Source organism: Sprattus sprattus, assembly GCF_963457725.1.
Source record: "Sprattus sprattus genome assembly, chromosome: 4".
NCBI lineage: Eukaryota > Metazoa > Chordata > Actinopteri > Clupeiformes > Clupeidae > Sprattus > Sprattus sprattus.
The window spans coordinates 19,335,548-19,355,401 of record NC_137923.1 but is presented as its reverse complement, the minus strand read 5'-3'; the positions used below and the strand labels follow the sequence as shown (position 1 = coordinate 19,355,401).

Here is a 19,854-nt window from a genome sequence, read left to right as displayed (position 1 = left end):
GCCACTCGCCCGCTAAGCAACACGAAGTCACCAGAACCCATGCCCCCTAGTGTCGCATTAATGGTTCATCGAGACAACAAAAGTTGTCCCTCTTTGAATAAAAAGATAAATACACTTCACAATCCAGTAAAGAAATAAACTCGGACAACTTGATATTCAACATAAGCAAAATCAAGCCTTTATTTAAACACTTTACATATAGCTTGAGGGGAATCAGTGACAAGATCCTGCAATGCAATGAAATCTCAGCTTTGCCTTTCAATTGAGTATAACCAACATGGAGAACTTAAGGTGGAAAAAACGACATAATGCTTTTTCTTCTAATAAGTAGACTTGTCTACTTGTTATTACCATGGATTTGTCAAACATATGCTTTGTGTATGATGGTTTTAAGAGACTTCAGGTATATTTGGATTAGAACATCTCATCTGAGTATGTTTGAGTAGTAATTGTTTACGATAAAATTATGCTGTAGATGTTAATGCCACCCCCTGCTTCGTTTCATAACTGACATTTATACTGGGCTGAACATTTCATTAAAAGTTCATGTTTCATGATGGGCACGTGATCGTTTTATATCATTATTGTAGCTAATTAAGCTTAGGATCTGTAATGAAGTCCACTGAGGAAATAAAAAAAGCTACAAATGATAACTTTGGGGGAAAAGAGACAACATAGAAACATTCCCAGTGCTTCATAAAGATTTTGTTCTCACATTCTCTCAATTACAATATATAACTATACAATTTATCAATATATCATTTTGGTATCATGAACATCGACTGAGGTTAAACCCTAGTTTGTCGTCTCCCCCCCCCCCCCCAATCAAATCCTACTATCTCAATGCGGATAGTAATGCATTCTGTAACACAAACTGTAACACATTCAATAGTCACTACTACAACTACATCTGGCAATGTTGAGCCATCTTCAACACAAATAGATGGTGATGATTGTCACTGGGAGACATAAAGCTAACAGAAGTATGAAACACCATCAGAAACACTGAATGGAAGTGAGTCCTGCTTGCTTAAACAGTGGGTCATAGCAATGGAGAGTTCTACAGTTGAAAGTGCTATTGGACGATTTGGAATGACTATCACAAAAACAAATGACTAGAATGAATGTGGCACAGCCCATAGGCTGGGAAAAGATGGGATAGATTATTCATCCTAAAATAATGGATGCCATTTTCTAGATACAGACAAGACCACTAAAACTGTAAGGTGATGCAAAACAAGTCTTGTAGACTGTTCCATAAGTTCATGATGTAAGGCGATGACAATTTATTAATTACAGTGAACAAGTCTGTGTATGATACTGATAGCCAAAATGAATAACACCAAGAATTCTGAACAGCAGTCAATTCTACTACTACAAAATCACAGCAAAAATTAAAAAAAAATAAAAAATGAGGAGGATCAACTGGGAGATACTAAAGCTACTGGCCAAACTCACTCACTATAAGCACTGCGACTTATAAAGTAAAACAGAAAAGCAAAAACAGCGACTAAACAAATCCAAACGTTTTAAACAAAAGTCCCTTCTAGTCTCTCCTCATGTCACAAATATCAATCGCAACTGTTGCCAAAAATGTTTACTTAGAAGAAGAAAAATGTCACAAGCACTGATTAGTCTTTGATTTAAATAATCTTTTCAAGAATGTCAAATTACAAAGTGGTGCTTGAATGTTTGTTTGTTTGTTTGTTTGTTTGCTTCAAACAGAAGACCAGCGATTCAAAATATTACCTTCAAATGCATGTCACAGTAACACAAACAACTCATGATTGCCTTAACCAGAGCATATTGACTGCACTTCGCAAGAAGTTTACATCGAAAACATCAGTGTCCGCCATTCCACGGTCCACACAACTGTCATGCGTGTTATTTCACATACACTTACAGAAAAGTCACACCGTCTGCCTGGTGGCGCAGATTCTGTACCTTTCTCAGGTGTGTTAAAACTCTACCTTTTGGAAAGATCTTGAAAAAGATGCTGCAAGTGAACGATGCTGGCATTTCGACGAGCACTGTGTGGGCATAGGCGTGGGAAAGGTGGCGTGAAGTCAAGGCTGCTTTGGAGATCCGACAAAAAGAAAAATAAGCGAGCCAGTGGGTTCTCCGTGCCTCAGCATTTTGGTGAAAGAAAATGATCAATCTTAAAAAAAAAATAATCTAATCTGTCTCGCATTACTTTGCCCCTTAAATCTCGAGACAAAGAAAAGAAAGAACAAAACAACAAAAACCCCTATAGCCACTATCAGACTACCCCTTTTCCTTAGTGAATCACCTAAAAAAGAAATACTTGTTTGGAAAGCTGGCGACACGCTAAGCTTTCCGCTTTTGCGACAACAGACTCCGTGTGGAAAACTCCCCTCAAAGTTGAATCGTCCTTCAGTGACGCGGCGCAGCACAGAACTGTTTGAGATGAGATTCGAACACTCGATCACTTCAGCACCCTCAAACCAAACGCCATCCCCTCAAACGTGTGCTGGACTTCATGAGAACCTGGAAGCACTTCGGATCAACTTTGAGGCGTTAGAAGAAAAGTTTCCCCAGATGGGTTGCTTCAGGCAGTTTTGCCCTCACTCTTGTGTCTCTTTCTTTCTTCCTCCATCTCTTTCTTTCTTTCTTTCTCTCTGTCTGTCTATCTATCTCAGCTCATAGCAAGCGAAAGTGTGAACTTTCGCGATACTGTGCGAGAGCTTGAGTCTTCTCGGTCTCTCAGCTCAGGCAGGGAGGCTGGTGGACCGCCACTCACTCCTCGCAGATTTTTTGGGGGGGTCGAGAGGGGCAAGGGTCAGGGGTCAAGGTGGGGTTGGCGGATGAGTGGGATTTGTTGTGGCGGTGGGGAAGAGGACGAGACAGGGGTGGGCTTCCTGTCCAAAAAGAGGTGAAGAGAGTGGGTCCCATCTCTTTCCTCGTCGGTTTCCCACTCTCTCTTTCTCTTTCCCACTCTCTCTTTCTCTTTCCCTTTCTCTTTCCCGCTCTCTCTCTCTCTCTCTCTCTCTCTTTAGTACAATCTTGTTATCCCCCAGGTGGATCCTAGATGTGTCCCCTCAGTCCCTCTGTCCCTCTGTCTGTCTCCCACAGCACGTCCCCGAGTCCTACGGGTCCCCCTCTTCGTCCAATCGGCGGTCGCGTGCAAGCAGCTGCTTCTCCCTTTTACACCCTCGCTCTCTCTCTTTTTCCCTTCCCTCTCTGCCTGGTTCTCCTCCTCTTTGTTCCTCTCTCTCCTTTCTCTTCCTGTCCAGCTATCCCTTTCTTTTTGATTTCTCTCTTTTTTCACTCAGGTGATTGGTTGGTTTCTCTCTCCTGTTGCTTTCACACCATGGTGCGTCAGTTATAACAGTGGAAAACGGGCATCCGTGGTTGGTCTTTAGTTATTATTACCCAGATTTAAAATGCTGAGGGACTAAGCTCAGCATAAGCCTAGCTCCCTCTCCAACAACCTGCAGAAACAGAACACATAACTGCTCAAGACAGTGCATATAACACACGACAGGACTGCATATTACACACGTCAGGACTGCATATTACACACGTCAGGACTGCATATTACACACGACAGGACTGCAGTTTAGATAAAACATAATTCTCTAATGACATATGACTTTTATGGGCCAAAAACACACACATACATGTATTACATATACGTAAGTATGGTTATGATCATAAATAAGTAATACAGATGTTTTATATATTAATATGTATGTAAGAGAGGAGCTGTGTGTGTTGGCTGGTATATAATAGAAAAAGGTTCTTACACTCTAGTACTGCGACAGACCAGTCACTCCGCCATGTTGGTATGCCCTTTCACCTTGGTAGGTGGAGTCCTGGGACAAAGCCACGTCGATCTGAGACTTAAACTCATCACCTAAGTAACTATCCTATTTTTGGGAGAACCAAAACAGTTGGTAAGTTTGAGTGCCCCAAGAGATGTTTGTGAGAGACTTTGCTTCTCGCTAAATGTAAGAGAGATCTTAGGTCATCACAGCCTTTTTCCAGGAACAATGATCAACAACAAAAACAAACAAACTCACCAAAACAGCAGACTACTATAGACAACTGTCAATTGTCAAACTGTTCTTTTCTAACTTTGTGTGCAAGAACAATAAGTGATGTGTAGAAAACAAATTGAACTGTTTGATTAATGACTTTTATATGAAGTGAACAGTATGTCAAGCTGCTGAAAGTGGAACTTCATTTAAGTGAACTGGAGATGTTAACCACACTGTGTGTGTGTGTGTGTGTGTGTGTGTGTGTGTGTGTGTGTGTGTGTGTGTTATTCACCTGTGAGAGCTCAGGCTGGGACAGGCCTGGCTGGCTCATCTGAGAGGGCTGGCTCATGGTGATGTAGCCCTGCGTCAGGGGACCCTGGGAGAATGGCTGGGACACCAAGTCCTGGCTCGCCTGGCTGCCCGACATGGTGGCCTGACCGCCGCCGTGGTTACCCATCCCCCGGCTGCGCTGGCGCCCACCACGCCCACCCATTTTCCCCTTGGGAGCCCCACGGCCTGGAAGAGGAGATGCAGCACATGCGTTTAAAGCTTGCATTTTCATTCACTAGGCGACTAAAGCAGGGTGAAACTTTAATAGATTTTCTTTTGGTATTAAAGCATTTATGTGTATGTACCAGAGGAGGTTCTTCCATTGAGGAAACGGAGGAAGAACCTCCCCAAACTTTTGAGAATGTATTTTTGAAATTGAACTGACTAAACTCCTTTAAAAATGCAGTTTGATATCAGTATTTAATACTATGCATATTATAATTTGTTTCCCTGAATTAAAATAACATTAGCACCCCCTATCGTAACAAGAAATTACTGCACGGAGGACGTCCTCCCTTTGGCTCCCATTGAGATCAATGTAATCTGTCTCTGATACTGGCGGTTCTTGGGGCTCATTGACTTACATTGCCCAGGGGAGGAAAGACCTCCCTAGCGTCTGAGTCTGCGCCAACATCGCTTAACCGATAAATAACGGATTTGGCGTTGGAGGGAGGGGATTCGACATTAATACCGAAGAAGTTTCCCTCTTCAACCATTCTGCAGAGGGATATCGATAACATGTCACCCTTAAAAAAGATTGCAAATAAAGAGGATGTGCAATGGAGAACGAAGATATTGTTCATTTTTTATTGAACAAACCGTTTCATTCATTGAGCTACAGAGAGAAGGTTAGTATCAAAACAACAGGGAAACCTGATCCAAAAATCCAAGTCACTAAACCCAATGGTAAAACCGCTGCCGTATAATGCTAACTGGTAGGCGAAATACTTATAGCTCACTGGTACCATAAAAAAACAATCGGCTGCACTGTTTTGTTTAAATCGTTCATACGCCTATTGTTAGTCTGACTGTTCACGTTCAGCTGAAATTCTGAATGGAAATTGTTAATGAATGTTTCAGAACGCGATGTGTTTCGTATCTATTGTAATTAGCCTACTTGTAATTTGGGCATTGGCCTCATACTAGGCTACTTTGAGTGATAGCTGTAATAATCTGGCATAATCTGATGTTAATGTTAATAGTTCTGAAATAATGTTCTCTTACTTGTTGGCTTTGTTACTTGTTGTTTAATATTGTGGAAAGGATGTTAGTGAATGATTCAGAGCATGATGCATTTTAAATGGCATCACTTTTGGTCTTGTGTCTTAATTTGTTTTAAACTATCTCAGCTGAAAATAAGATTAGTCAAATAATAACCTTAATAGCTTTAGTAATTAAGGGGGAAAATAGGCCAAATGGTAGGCCCAAAATTTAGAATTTAGTTTTTCAAATCAAGAGTAGGCCTGATTTGACTTATTGGCTTTGCATCCTTTCCTTCTGGCCTTGTCTAGTCCAAAGACATGCAGCCCACCAGCTTTTTAAGTACAATGGTGCCACACTGGTGGCTTTGTATCAATTGTATCCCTGCCTGCTATTTTGTAGTACTGTAGGCGACAAAAACACCCTGAAACAACTTGTATCTCACATACTTATGCCACCAACGGAATAAGCAGGCCAATGGCAACCAGGCGCACAGTCCTTCCTCCCTCACTTTAAAAACCACCAGCCGCCACTGGTATGTACTGTACTGAATGAGTCATCCTCTAAGCATACACTTTCATTCACTAAAGCCTGATATTCCCGGTAAAAAACATCACCACTAACAAAGAGAACAGCCTGCAGTCAGTTCAGTGGTTATATTTGGTTATCTTAGGCCTTCATTGACTTGGTAACTAAAACCTGATATTGCTTTTGAGGAAACACAGAAGGACCATGAACAAAGCTCATACAGAACTATATAATTCCCTCAGCCACTCAGTGAGTAATGCAAACCTTGGGCTTCGTCTCCTCTTACAAAGGACTACATGAGCAAGGAGAGCAGAACAGGTGCCACTCCATGTGTATAGGCATCGCTACGGAAGGGATTATTGGTTAATTGGTCACACCTGCCTAGATGTGCCTGTTATATAATAAGCTACCTATGCCTTCCCACCTGGCTCTCTCGAACATTTCCTCTGTTCACACACATGTGCACATCTTTACACACCATTTACCCACACTACACTACTGTTCTGCTCGCCAAATTTAGCAAATTAATCTTGAATTGTGGATGTTAAATTGGGACTGAAGTGGCTGTACCTGCTGATGGTCCGTTGACTTGTCCCAGGTATCCGGAGGGAGGCATGGGGGGCATGACCAGGTTGAAGGGGATGGGGATGTTCATGGCAGCTATGGGGTTTGGCCCTGTGCCAATCATGCCAATCTGGTCATGGGTCTGGAAGTACATGTTTGATGGGCGTCCTGCAAGGGCATAACGGCACACAAATCACCTTCCATTTCATTTCATGTGTGCTGTAGACTAGTTTCCACAGGCCATTAGTACTAGAGACCAGTGTTATTTTTATCACACAGTAGTAATTCGACCTACATATAATAACTCAGTCATGACTAAAGCAGCAACATGCGGTTTTAAACTACACTGGTTAACTGAAAACTGCAATGATCCAATGTCTCTTCAGTTAAACAGCACTGGGACACAAATGACATATTCGGCTACATTTTCTCCAATAAACACATCCCATTTCGTCCACAATTCTCTCTTTCCCAAAATAAACCTTACTTTCAAGTCTGCTGGACAGAATTAACCATTAATATCCCAAACTTTAACAGCTCCATTTTGTCCTGGACATCAACCCAGAGGCTATTATAGCTGTAAGGCCATGCCCACACTCATTCCTGTGCTAAGACACTCACCAGCGTTGCTCCTGTCGTACACAGAGCCTGGGATCATAGCCTCTCTGGCGTCATACATGGCTGTGGTCATGAAACGGGCGCCCTGTGAAACACACCAAATGGTTATAGACACCACAGCATGCAGAAGAATCCCCCAGTCACAAACACCAGAGTGTCCTAACACCTTCTTTTATATGAGATGAATTCATGTTGCCAGCACAGAAGTAACTGTCTGACTGTCTGTCTGTTCTGTTGACACTAGAACACAAGTGTAGAGGCCATGTAAGCATACAGGAGTGTCAATACTGTCAATAGGAGGCATTTTACAAAGCCAAAATCAGAGTCAGCCAATCTGAGTCAGCCAGCCAGTCAGCCATCTGATCACTGGAAACCTGGTCTACCCAGTGTTGTTACTCGGTTACCGGTGTCACTACTAGAGCTGGGTTTCGATTCAAATTTCAAGAATCGATTCGATTCCGATTTTGAAGTTTCAGAATCGATTTTTTTCCGATTTTCTCAGATTCGATCCGATTTCGATCCGATTTCGATCTGATTTCCGATCCGATCCGATTTCGATTCGATCCGGGGGTTAATGTTATTAAAAATGAAAAATGTATTTGAACCGTTTCCTTCACTTCATGATTGTGTAGAGAAGCAACATATTAAAACTAGTATTATTATATCAATATTAAACAGCAAATCTTACAAGTATTGGTAGTTACTGATGGCTGGAAGACTGATGAAAAGGTTAAGGGTCAATCTACCTTCAAGAAAGATAATTCAGGACAATAAATGGAGGACATCATTGAGGTGACTATATCTGCAACAGTGGATTTCTACTGGGACACTAACCAGTGCATTATTATTATGCTTGAAAAAAAAAAAAAAACGATCTTTGGACGTACGAATCGATAATCGGTCATTAATATGCGAATCGATTAAAAATCGGAAAACACAGCTCTAGTCACTACTATAAAAAACTCCCCTACAGGGAGCTGGCTACTGAGTGGGTTGCTGGTGACTGGTGAGAAGATACTCACGGGGTTGATGGTATTGACCAGCTTGCGGGGCTTGCTGAACTGCATGAGGCTCTCTCTCAGGTTGTTCAGGGGCCCCTCCACCAGCACCTTCTGCTCCTTGTAATAGTTCAGCAGGTGGTTCCACAGCGGCTGCTTGGACAGGGCCTTCGGGTTCCCCACAATGATCACGCCGTACCTGCGCAGTTGAAGGTGTACAGGTGTGACCAATGGCTACCCACAGCTCTTTTAGATTAACGGGCTTCTTAAAATGTGGAACTTGAGGTACGCAAGAATCATGTGAGAATTGTTGCGCATGTGACCAGTGGCGTTTCTTCCAACCTCTAACCCAATGTCACTGTCGAGCTGCTCTTGCCAATTATTTGAAACATTTGACTCAAAGTACCATTCTATCGCGGTGTATGATTATAAAAGGACATGTTTTCTCCACATGGACCCAGCTGGTGGCGAGACTAACCTGGCCCTGGTGAGGGCCACATTGAGTCGGCGCGGGTCGTTGAGGAAACCGATGCCCTGGTGCTCGTTGGCTCGCACACAGGACAGGATGATGAAGTCCTTCTCTCTGCCCTGGAAGGCGTCAACACTGGCAATCTCCACTTCCTATAGATAGCAGACAAACGGTACGGGCCACTTAACCACTGTCCTGTGCAACGTCCACAAATTCATTCAGATTCTTTGGACGTTACTACAGCACTATCTGTACCAATATTACAAATGGTTAAAGTCTCACTCTGTTTTTCTGCACACGACACCCCTTCAAAAGGTTTATAACACAGCTCAGTGGAATACTCCAAAGCTGATGGGTATTCCATTCATTCAGAGCTCATCCCTTATTAGCATAACTCCTCACTGCTATGTAGTAATATCAGTGATTTTTAACAGCCAGGGAGTTAAAACTGCCTATAGTAGCAGCTAGGAGGCTGATGTAGCATCAGTATGAAAAGAACTTTACCAAGGAATAAAAGGTGTGTGGAGTGTGAGGTGTATATCCAGTAGAGTACAGTGAGGAGTGTGAGGTGTATACCTGGTAGAGTTTGGTGTGGAGAGAGCCACTGAACTGCATGTACTGCACCAGGTATGAGCGCTGGCCTTCGTAAGGGGTGATGATGCCAATCTGGTCAGGCTTGGCACCTGCCTTAAGCAGTCTGGTGGTGATCTTCTCCACATTTGACGCCTCCGTCCTGCACAAAGTAAAAAAATATTTAAAAAAAAGGAGGGTTCAAGTTCAGAACACCATCCAAGAAGACCTTAAACGTCTCACAGTAAACATCATTCACTACATCAACCATCAACGTGGAAATCTTGGCTACCCTCTTAATAAGGAAAGGAAATCATCCTTTCACTTTGCTCAACCCCTCATGGCTCTAAACACTAGCAGTGCCAAACCCAGGCATACTGAAGACCTGGCACTGTGACTCTATAGTGAGGGTACTACAGAGCCTTCGGGCTAGGTGAGCCGGCGTACGGCACCTGTTCAAATAGGAGGTTCCTGAGCTGGCGATCTCCTCCTGGCCCTGCGTCACGTAGAAAAACATGGGCTTATCCGGCTGTGGCCACTGGAAGTCAAAGCCCTTCTTCATGCGGTCCGCTGCGCAAACACACACACACACACACACACACACACACGAACACAGAGGTGTAAAAATGTGTGTGTTCACAGATTCAGGCAGAGTGACTCTTTGGATACTCATAATATGCACAGCCTTGACGTTTATGAACAAGAGGGTAGATTTAATGTGGTGCAAACGATTCAATATTGACAGCATTTTAAAGGTGTGACTTGAAATCCGACTGGTGCTATTAGGGTCAGTAGCCCCTTACAGGAAATGCCATAATGAGCTGCAAAGGGTAGCCCTCTTCTCACAGACACATTCGACAACTAACTTCAGGACCATAAAAATACTGCAAATAAATGTCATACCTTCAGAGAGAGACAGAGAGAGAGAGAGAGAGAGAGAGAGAGACAGAGAATATATGGAAAGAGAGACGGCTAGATAGATGGACAGAGGCCGTACCAGCGGTGACTCCGTTCTGCAGTGAGCCCTCGTAGAAGATGTTGGAGGGGAAGGCACTGAGGGCGGGATGCATGCGGTACTGCACCTGCAGGCGGATGGGACGGATGCCCAGAACCACCAGCCGCTCAAACAGAGACTGGGACAGGCCCGCCTTAGCCGCCTTCTTACACATCACCACCGGACCCAGCTGACAGTGGTCTCCCACCAGGATCAGCTGCACAAGAAACACACACAGGCCTGAACATCTGGGCACATGGTAAAATTACTGTTGCTGTTTTTTTGTTAAGATAAATTAGATGAAAACATTAACATCAGAAAACCATCTGATGCACTCCTTTTTCACTTAAAAAAATAGCAAAGTGCCTAGATGCCTAGGGATGTCCTAACATTTGCATACAACTGTATGCGAGCAGAGGTCAGGCCCCTGTCTGCTTTACCTGTTTGGCCCCCAGCACTACAGGCACCATGCACTCGGGCTCCGTGGCCTGGGTGCTCTCGTCGATGAGGATGGAGCGAAACTGCATCTTAGCCAGCCGCGGGTCCCCTGCTCCCACACACGTGCAGCAGATCACATCTGCATTCTGGTCAGGAGCAGAATCATCATAGAGATTATGCTCCGCACAGCACTTGTTATCAGAGGGGCATCACTCTAGGTGGTGCACACATAAGAAACCGCAAGTTTTGGACAATAAGCAAGAGTGTGTGTGTGTGTGGTTGGGCTTTACCATGAGGAGCTCCCTCTCAGCGGTGCGTTTCAGGGCCCGGTAGCGCTTCTCGTCGGAGGAAGACAACTCTCCAGTCTCATCCTTCAGCTGCTGCAACTTCTGGAGCTCAGGCATGCTACAAACATCACACACACACACACACAACAATTTACATTCTCTCAAAGACACAGCAGCGCTAACGGAGAGGCATCTCCATTTCTCATGCTGATATTGTCAACTATGTGTATGAGATATGTTGTCCTTTTTAATACTTGTCTGTTTTTTCCTCGCCACTCCTTATCCTGTATTCCTATTATTCAATGGTGGGTGTAATTGCAGTCACAAAAGTTTTTAATGTGTCTTCACTATGTGATATTTTGAGTTACTTCAGCTGTTCAAATGTTTGACTCAATTTCCCATAATGCATATAACCCGTCACTTCCTGTTGACAGTTGGATGCCCGCAAGAGTTTAGCTAAGATTGAGCTAACTTGGTAAAGACAATAAAAGCGGTAATATTCTCTCTTAAGCTCTATGAAGAACTACAAGCTTTAAATCCCTCTTAGTCCACAAGCAGGCAAAAGTGGTATGTAATGTTTTGTTTGGTTATTATTTTAATGACATTTAAGATTGTTCTTGTGTTTATGAACACATGATTAATTGCCTTATGTCTTTCATTCATTTCTGTACAGTTCTAAGGTGTACTAGCGTCTGTGTTTGTAGGCGTATTAAAGAACATCTGTATAAAATAACCTGGAACTTAGATGTGTGACTAAGGGCGGCACAGTGGGTGTTTAGGTTATGATATGGTTCATGCTCCATTTAGATGCAGCTCTGTGTGGTAAAGTCTCATTATTATTATTGTTCCCTAGAAAGTCTGCGTGGGTTACCTGTCCATGTTGCGGATCTGGTTGTGCAGAGCCAGGAAGGAGACGGGTGAGTCGATGGCCTCCCTGCTCTTGGCACACAGACGCACCACCTTCAGCCCCGACATGTGGATCTTCTCCGTCAGCTGGTCCACCGCAATGTTACTTGGTGCACACACCAGCACAGGCCTACGGGTACAGAGCATTCACACATATACACACACACACACACACACGAGCAAACACATGAGCGCAAACACATACACAAATATGCATGTACACAGAGACATACATATGCGTGCACACACACAAGGGTGTTACCACACACACACACACACACACACAAAAAGCGGCCTGCAGACCTGTGCAGCGAGGTCTTCAGGATGGTGAACTGAAAATGCTGTGTCGACACGTCTTACCCGTTGCCCTGTCTGGCCAAATGGTACACGATGGTTGCTGAGGTGACAGTTTTGCCGGTGCCGGGCGGGCCCTGGATAAGGCTGAGAGGGCGCTGCAGAACCGTCTTCACAGCGTAGACCTGTGACACAAAAATCACCTAGCTGTCAATCATTGTACCTAACCAATGCCCCGATTCACTTAAGATTTAACTGCGCAGACCCGCTGCAAACCTTTAATCCTAAACGCGACCATGAGGAGTCTAGTCAGAATTGGGCCTTTCAAACTGATGTTTTAGCATCACTGTTTACTATTTTTATTCTTAAGGATACCAGCATGCATATTTCTGGTTACTGATATCAAGTGTTAGACATCAAACATTTAGTTGTGCACTGAAGACAGCTATGAGAATAGAATTAGGACTTCATGACACTCTTGCAAAGAACTACACCATGTATCCTGAGCACACCTCTCATCACATGGTATGGAGTGGCTATTGAGAATCCAAGGAAAGATTATGTCTATATCTATGACCATTGAACTATGGACTACAATTCCCAAAGCAAGCTCTCAAAGAAGTCCTCCATGTATTTCTAGTATGCTGTGGCACAAAGATGCAGCTCAACTCACCTGAGAGTGGTTGAGGTCAGGCAGACCCTGGGCAGTGAAGCGCTTGGGCAGCTGGCACTTGATGATGACGTCCTCCACCTCGTGGCCTAGCAGCTTGTGGTAGATGTAGCCCGACACGGATGTCTCGTCCACAGCAAAGGTCTTCAGGGCACTCTGCATCCTTGAGGTTAGGAAGTTCAGGATTAGACCACAGGCAAAAACACTTACTCATGTAAGAGCACATCACAGAGTTCATGACTTTTAGTGTTGAGATATGCAGAGCGACCTCTTTACACAAATTGAAAACTGCATACACAATAGCAGTGGATGTTGTTTAATAAGTGCATCAGGATTATATACATACCTTAATTAGTATCTCATCACTGATAACAGACTCACCATGATTAACCAATTACTAGATTAATAACTAATTACTGAATACAGACTCACCTTAATAACCAATTACTGATTACAGACAAACCTAATAACTAACTAAATGTCATACCCTACATCAAGTGTCCAAAGGACCACTAGGTATGTGAATTGAGAATGGCAGTGTGACCTCTTGCTATAGAGACCAACTGAAAGCGGTATTTGTCTATTTACGCAATTTAATAGCAGTACACACATTTGGTCATGCTTGTAAATTTAGAAACTGAGAAATTACCTGTCAAAGGAGGTGGACTTCCAGACAAAATCAACCTGGAAGTTGTGTGGAATTTCTACAGGTGCTCCAGCACTGCTCCTCAGCTCAATGGCAATCTCATCTCCATAATCTGTACAGTCTCTGTCAAGGAATCCAATAGAACAGGCAGCCAAGAACCCAAGTTGTCCCTAACACCTGAGGCATGTGGCAGCAATGTGTGGCTGAATAATAGGGCTGGGACAACTTTTTTTTTTAAATATACAGTACTGTGCAAAAGTTTTAGGCAGGTGTGAAAAAATGCTGTAAACTAAGAATGCTTTCAAAAATGGAAGTGTTAACCGTTTATTTTCATCAATTCTTCATAAATTAACAAAATGCAGTGAAGGAACAGAAGAAAATTCTAAATTATATCAATATTTGGTGTGACCACCCTTTGCCTTCAAAATAGCATCAATTCTTCCAGATACACTTGCGCACAGTTTTTGAAGGAACTCTGCTGGTAAATTGTTCCAAACATCTCGGAGAACTAACCACAGATCTTCTGTGGATGTAGGCTTCCTAAAATTCTTCTGTCTCTTCATGTAAACCCAGACAGACTCGATGATGTAGAGATCAGGGCTCTGTGGGGGTCATACCATCACTTGCAGGACTTTCTGTTCTTCTTTAAGCTGAAGATAGTTTTTAATGACATTGGCTGTATGTTTGGGGTTATGTTCCTGCTGCAGAATACATTTGGTGCCAACCATACGCCTCCCTGATGGTATTGCATGATGGATTAGTATCTGCCTGTATTTCTCAGCATTGAGGACACCATTCATCCTGATCAAATCTCCAACTCCACTTGCAGAAATGCAGCCCCAAACTGGAAAGGAACCTCTACCATGCTTCACTGTTGCCTGCAGACTCTCATTATTGTACCTCTCTCCAGCCCTTCGGCGAACAAACTGCCTTCTTCTACAGCCAAATATTTCTAATTTTGACTCATCAGTCCAGAGCACCTTCTGCCATGTTTCTGCACCCCAGTTTCTATGTTTTCGTGCTTAGTTCAGTCACTTGGCCTTGTTTCCTTGTCGGGGTTGAGCTTTTTGGCTGCAACTCTTCCATGAAGACCACTTCTGGCCAGACTTCCCCGGACAGTAAATATCTGTACCTGGGTACCACTGGTTTCTGCCAGTTCTGAGCTGATGCCACTGCTTGAAATCTTCCGATTTCGAAGGTAAATAAGCTTGATGTGTTTTTCATCAGCTGCATTAAGTTTCCTTGGCTGACCACTCCGTCTACGATCCTCAACGTCTTCTTCAAAAGAGCTTGAACTGCACATTTTGAAACCCCTGTCTGCTTTGAAATCTTTGTTTGGGAGAGACCCTGCTGATGCAGTATAACTACGTTGTGTCTTGTTGCTGTGCTCAGTCTTACCATGTAAATGGATACAAAATAAACATTTATTGTTTACATTTTTCAAAGCATTCTTAGTTCATAGCATTTTTTCACACCTGCCTAAAACTTTTGCACAGTACTGTATATATATATATATTGTGCTTTATCTGCTCTCGACAAATTATGGACACCAAATAGATTTCAAACACAGGACAGTTCAAGGTTCTTGAAAGAGTGATAATGGTGATGTAACATAATTATAACTGGAGGTGATGAAGACATTCCATCAAATAGGGCCTTTCACAGTCAGTGGCTGGAATTAGGAGTGCACTTGACCTAACTTGTATTTTTAAAATGGTATACCTTTTCTTCCTCACCTGTGTAGTGATATATGGACATCATTGGAAAAAGAACGCAATAATATTGGGCCATGAGTTAACCCGGGTAGGATAAGGATACTGTCTGGGACCTTGATGACGTGCCCAATTCCCTTCCACAGCGGAGCCAGGTCTCCTTTATAGCGCAGGCAAATCTCATCACCCTGCATCAGTCGCATGTCTAAGAGGAGAGAGAAGAAAGGTGTAGAAAAAAAACAGAAAATATGAGGAGGAAAAGGCACAGAGAGGGATAGAATGAAGGGACAGAATGAAGAGATGTTGATAGATAGAATGGATGGGATACAGAGAATGAAGAGAGAGACAGAGGGAGCGAACAAAGGGAAAGATGGAGGCAGAGAATGGGGGGGGAAGAGAAAGTGAAGACATGAAATGAAAACAAAAGAAGAGAAGAATTAACACAGCTGGATGCATCCTTTGATCAATAATTTTGTAACCGTAAGCAATCGTAAGCGACACAGTCTAAGTACTAAATTCGGTTAATTGCTACAGTACCACTGTCACGCCACACAGCACTTGCAAACACTGACAGACATGACATGGGCACTAGTGCACACGTGCACGTGCACACGAATGGAGAAGCAGGCCGGAGATGGAATGGGTATGAGCCACTGGTGAACAGGAGGAGGTGGAAGAGGACGTTACAAAAAAAGTATTACCACCTGAGTCCGTCTTGGGAAGGCTGAAGTAAGCAATCCTCTTTTTATTCAACCCCAAGTCCCACCTGACTGTTATATTATCCTGGGTCTGTAGGGAGGGACAGAAAGCCAAGAGATGGGTGAATAACAAGACATTTAACGTTAAGAAAATTATAAACTTTATCATTTTTGCATAAAGTTATTTTTAAATATAATAAACAGGAAGGATTTTAAGGACTTATTCAGTTAGAAGAATTGGAGGAAACATGCTGTCCGTTAAACTTTATTCAAGTCCCCTGTATGTTCATGCACAGTTACCATGCAGTCTCATTTTCACTAACAACATCCAGTATCAAGCAACACACACTATTATTCCTTCTATATCAGTGTCCATCATACCCAACAATATATCAAATATATAACTGAGGGGGCAGTGTGAGCTGACCTGGGACTCTTTAAGCTTCTTGTCATAATCGGCCTCCAGTTTGACCAGCGGGCCAAAGATGTTCTGGTACTGGTAGGCGTCCTCGTAGCGCAGGAGCACGTGCTGCGGCTCCTCGTCCACCCCTGGCTTCTCAAGGTCCTCCAGCGTGGCTGTGGGGTTTTCCTGGAATCAAAACCATGTATAAAGTGAAGAGCCGCACATTGTATATACTACAAAATGCAAACTTTAATAACTGCTTTTAAAACACAGAGTGCTTGACTGTCTGGCTGCAGGTCAATTCTGTATATAATTCTTTCTCCCCAGACAGTGTTTTCAACAAAAAATTACAACACAAACCCAGGAGATGGAAAGAGTGCACAGGGATAATATCACAAGGCCATCAGAATACATAATACACCTACAACAACCACGCAAGCCATGAGCATCAGGGCTCTTTGACACGCTTATACTGGCGCACAGGTACCTTCCAGAGCTCCTCCAATTTATTAATCTGCTGGGCGGTGATCTGACGCGCCCTGAGCTGCTCCTGCTCGGAGGGGATCTTCACTAGCCAGGACAGGAAGCAGCGGTCCTGGATGAGCGGCTGCCACTGGGAGCTGTCCCAGTTGATGTCCTTCAGGCTGCTCTGGCTTGCACAGGGCTGCCTATGGACGCAAACAAATATTAAAAATGAAATACAAAAATAATAACAACATAATAAAAGGAAAACCACATTCAAATGTATAATGACTTTCTTTACTTTGTTTACATATGATTTGCTGGAACGGACAGAAATTTAAATGGAGGGAACATTCGGAAGAAGTTATTGTTTCAGTAACAAGCAATTACATAAAGCTAAAAACACAGTATTTCCATAAATCGTTATGAAGTTGGATTTCATAAACATCAACATTAAAAGTCCATAGGCTAACTAATCACTTGCATGTAACCACCTTACTTAGACAATACACGGACCAGCCTTTTCAGCCAAAACTTCCTGCATAAGATGTGTACAGGTATAGGCTACATGCAGAACTTTTTTAGTTTTTTAGTTAACCATCACTGACACAGTGTAGGATTGGAGATGTAGTAAGTCTATCTATAAGTCTACGCTTGACTTAGTTTCAAAATACTCAAGTTATATTTGTTTTCTAAAATAAATGTAGCAATACGGGCGGTGTTTGCCTTTTATGAGCCACTGCCCCATTTGTTAGACTCATCACAAACTCCATCCAAACATGAGTTAACCCTGTGGCTGCCATATCTAATCCCATCATCACTCTGCTCTTCACAGATCTGTATTAGAATGAATGTCCCATGCCTATCATATCTAACCCCAGCCTCACACCACTTATCAATCTGCTTTCCATGGACATGCATCAGCTCGGGATTTGCAAGCATCTCATCACAAGCTTTAAACGTCCTCCTCTTGAGTTGACAGACAAAGGTATTCGTTTTCAATGCCACTATCTCTATCTGCCCTGGTCCTTTTCCCTACCTGCACAGCAGTACCACCACAGAGTCTGCCTTGGCTGGGATGAAGCCAAGAAGGAAGACGTTGCGGCATCCACAATTGTAACACTCCAGCACAGTCTCACCCAGGGGCCCATCCTTGTGCAGAGTGACTTCCTTACACTTAGCTCTCACCAGATGGTTCACAATATGACTGAAAAAAAAAAGGTAAACAACAATTAATTCACACTCCAATTTCCTCATCAATGGAGGTAAGAACAGTTGTCTGGATTATTTCAAACAACACCGGGTCAGCCTACCTGCCGGATGTGTTACCACGTCCATTGCAGAACCACTTCTTACTTGTGTTACAGTACACCACGCAGGCTGGGTCATGGATGCCACAGTAGCTTCGGGTGGGCAACAACATTTACATGTTAATCACCACGGAGCAAAACGCAGAGCGGACACAATCCGTTACCTAAAACCGTTCCAGATAGAACTCGCATTACCTACCTGCATGCATGCACCGGGAGGTCTTTCGTGTAGTATGTGTCCTCCTCATCCTCTTCAAAATTAAGTTCGGCAAGAAGTTGACTTGTTTTCACAACAGAGTCGTCACCATTTTGCAAAACGCCATCAGGACCATTTACCTACAAATATTTGACATCGTCAACAAGTCAAAAGTTTTAGGCTAACTGGCTAAGCCAATGACGAGACCGGATGTTATCACAGTGTGAAAATTGGCATGCAGAAAACAATATGGAGACAGAAACCATGACAGCTACTGCTAGCAAGGTGGACCTCGCTAGCCAAGTCAGCCAGCAGGCACTGAAACTGTTAATGCACGACTCACATTACTGAAGATTTACAGCCCATCTACGTGTTCTTATCAGACGCTGATGTTCGCTAGCTATCCACTGTTATCTCCTTGCAACAAGCGCGTTGATACAGTTGGGCAGCGACGTAGACATTACAGTGACTTCTCACTCATTTAGCGGGAAAGTGTAACATAACAACGCATTTCAGCTTCCTCCATTACGACCACGCTGGATGACAATACTGTCCATACCATTTCATAGCATGCCATTATTGTCAGGTTATCAGCGTGCATGTACTTCTTTATCTACCTACTCGGCGACTTGAGGAACACAGCTAACCATTTAGCTTAATAAACTAGCTATCCTTGTTAGCTATCTGGCAACACGGATGCCCATTTTCGATGCGCAGCACGGCAGGCAATTACAGTTGCTAGCTAGCAAGCTATCCAGGCAGCTAACTAGCTACTTTAGCTGATGAATGTTTGGTGTGGCTAACTTGATTTGATGTTAGAAGTAGAGTATGAAACTAACGTTTAAAATAAAATGATGGAACAAACCTGATTGTCCAACTGGCTCTGAGTCTGCCCTTGTGTCTGAGTCTGACTTGGCAGGGTGAAATCGGTGAACTCAAACTCCGAACCCTGGGTATCTGCTCCAAGCAACTCCGCTTCCTCGGTGTCCAGGAAGGTTAGAGTCTGCGAGCTCGGCCCATACGCCTCAACGCTCATTTCTTCTCAAACCGCGATTACTAACCCAAAAACCAAGGCAATTACAATCCAACGCAACGTAAAAGGCCTTCTATTTCGCACTGTAACGTGACCTTTGTCGAAAAATCGATCTATATTTAAGAAATGAAACCATACAGCTCGAAAGCTTCAACTCCCACTCGAAATGGTGACGTAACATCAAGCACCACATTTACAAACACGTGGTACACATGTTCACAGTGACGTTTACAAAAAAAAAAAAAAAAACAGCTGCAAGTGTCAGTAGGCTACCTGCGATTAAAAAAAAAAATCATAGATTCAATTAACTCAGCAACGCATTAATTTAAGCTATAGGTATAATCATTAAGACTTAAACTATATTTCTGTATAGGAGTACTAGCATATAATTGGCTCCATGTCAATAAATAAATAACAAATCTTGAGGATCAAGATATTTATTTGAGAAAGTTGATTTATAATCAAGAATATTTATTTTTGAGACAGTGTAGAGGCATACATGTTACTTAAATTACATATACCAGTCA

At 43.1% G+C, this 19,854-nt stretch overlaps 1 protein-coding gene across 1 annotated transcript; it reads right to left on the bottom strand.

The window, feature by feature from the left end:
• Positions 1-183: 183 nt before the first annotated feature.
• On the bottom strand, positions 184-19,476 carry upf1 (UPF1 RNA helicase and ATPase). The gene is made up of 24 exons (XM_080837706.1): positions 19,160-19,476; positions 18,298-18,434; positions 18,102-18,191; positions 17,828-17,995; positions 16,814-16,994; positions 16,351-16,512; positions 15,927-16,014; positions 15,332-15,430; positions 13,517-13,625; positions 12,871-13,030; positions 12,264-12,382; positions 11,869-12,033; positions 11,001-11,115; positions 10,713-10,856; positions 10,276-10,489; positions 9,731-9,848; positions 9,285-9,441; positions 8,718-8,860; positions 8,264-8,438; positions 7,245-7,326; positions 6,630-6,791; positions 4,294-4,517; positions 3,768-3,890; positions 184-3,452 (listed from the first exon to the last, which is right to left on the bottom strand). The coding sequence occupies exons 1-23, from the start codon at positions 19,328-19,330 to the stop codon at positions 3,771-3,773; spliced, it is 3,303 nt and encodes a 1,100-aa protein (XP_080693832.1). The 5' UTR covers positions 19,331-19,476; the 3' UTR covers positions 184-3,452; positions 3,768-3,770.
• Between the last annotated feature and the right edge of the window lie 378 nt (positions 19,477-19,854).

What these genes read in the sequence shown, in the direction of transcription:
- upf1 (XM_080837706.1), bottom strand. Translation starts at nt 19,330, where the DNA reads ATGAGCGTTGAGGCGTATGGGCCGAGCTCGCAGACTCTAACCTTCCTG. An exon ending in AAGTCCACCTCCTTTGACAG is followed by an intron (nt 13,031 to 13,516) that starts GTAATTTCTCAG and finishes CCTAACCTCAAG; the next exon opens with GATGCAGAGTGCCCTGAAGA. An exon ending in TTGGCCAGACAGGGCAACGG is followed by an intron (nt 12,034 to 12,263) that starts GTAAGACGTGTC and finishes CTGTACCCGTAG; the next exon opens with GCCTGTGCTGGTGTGTGCAC.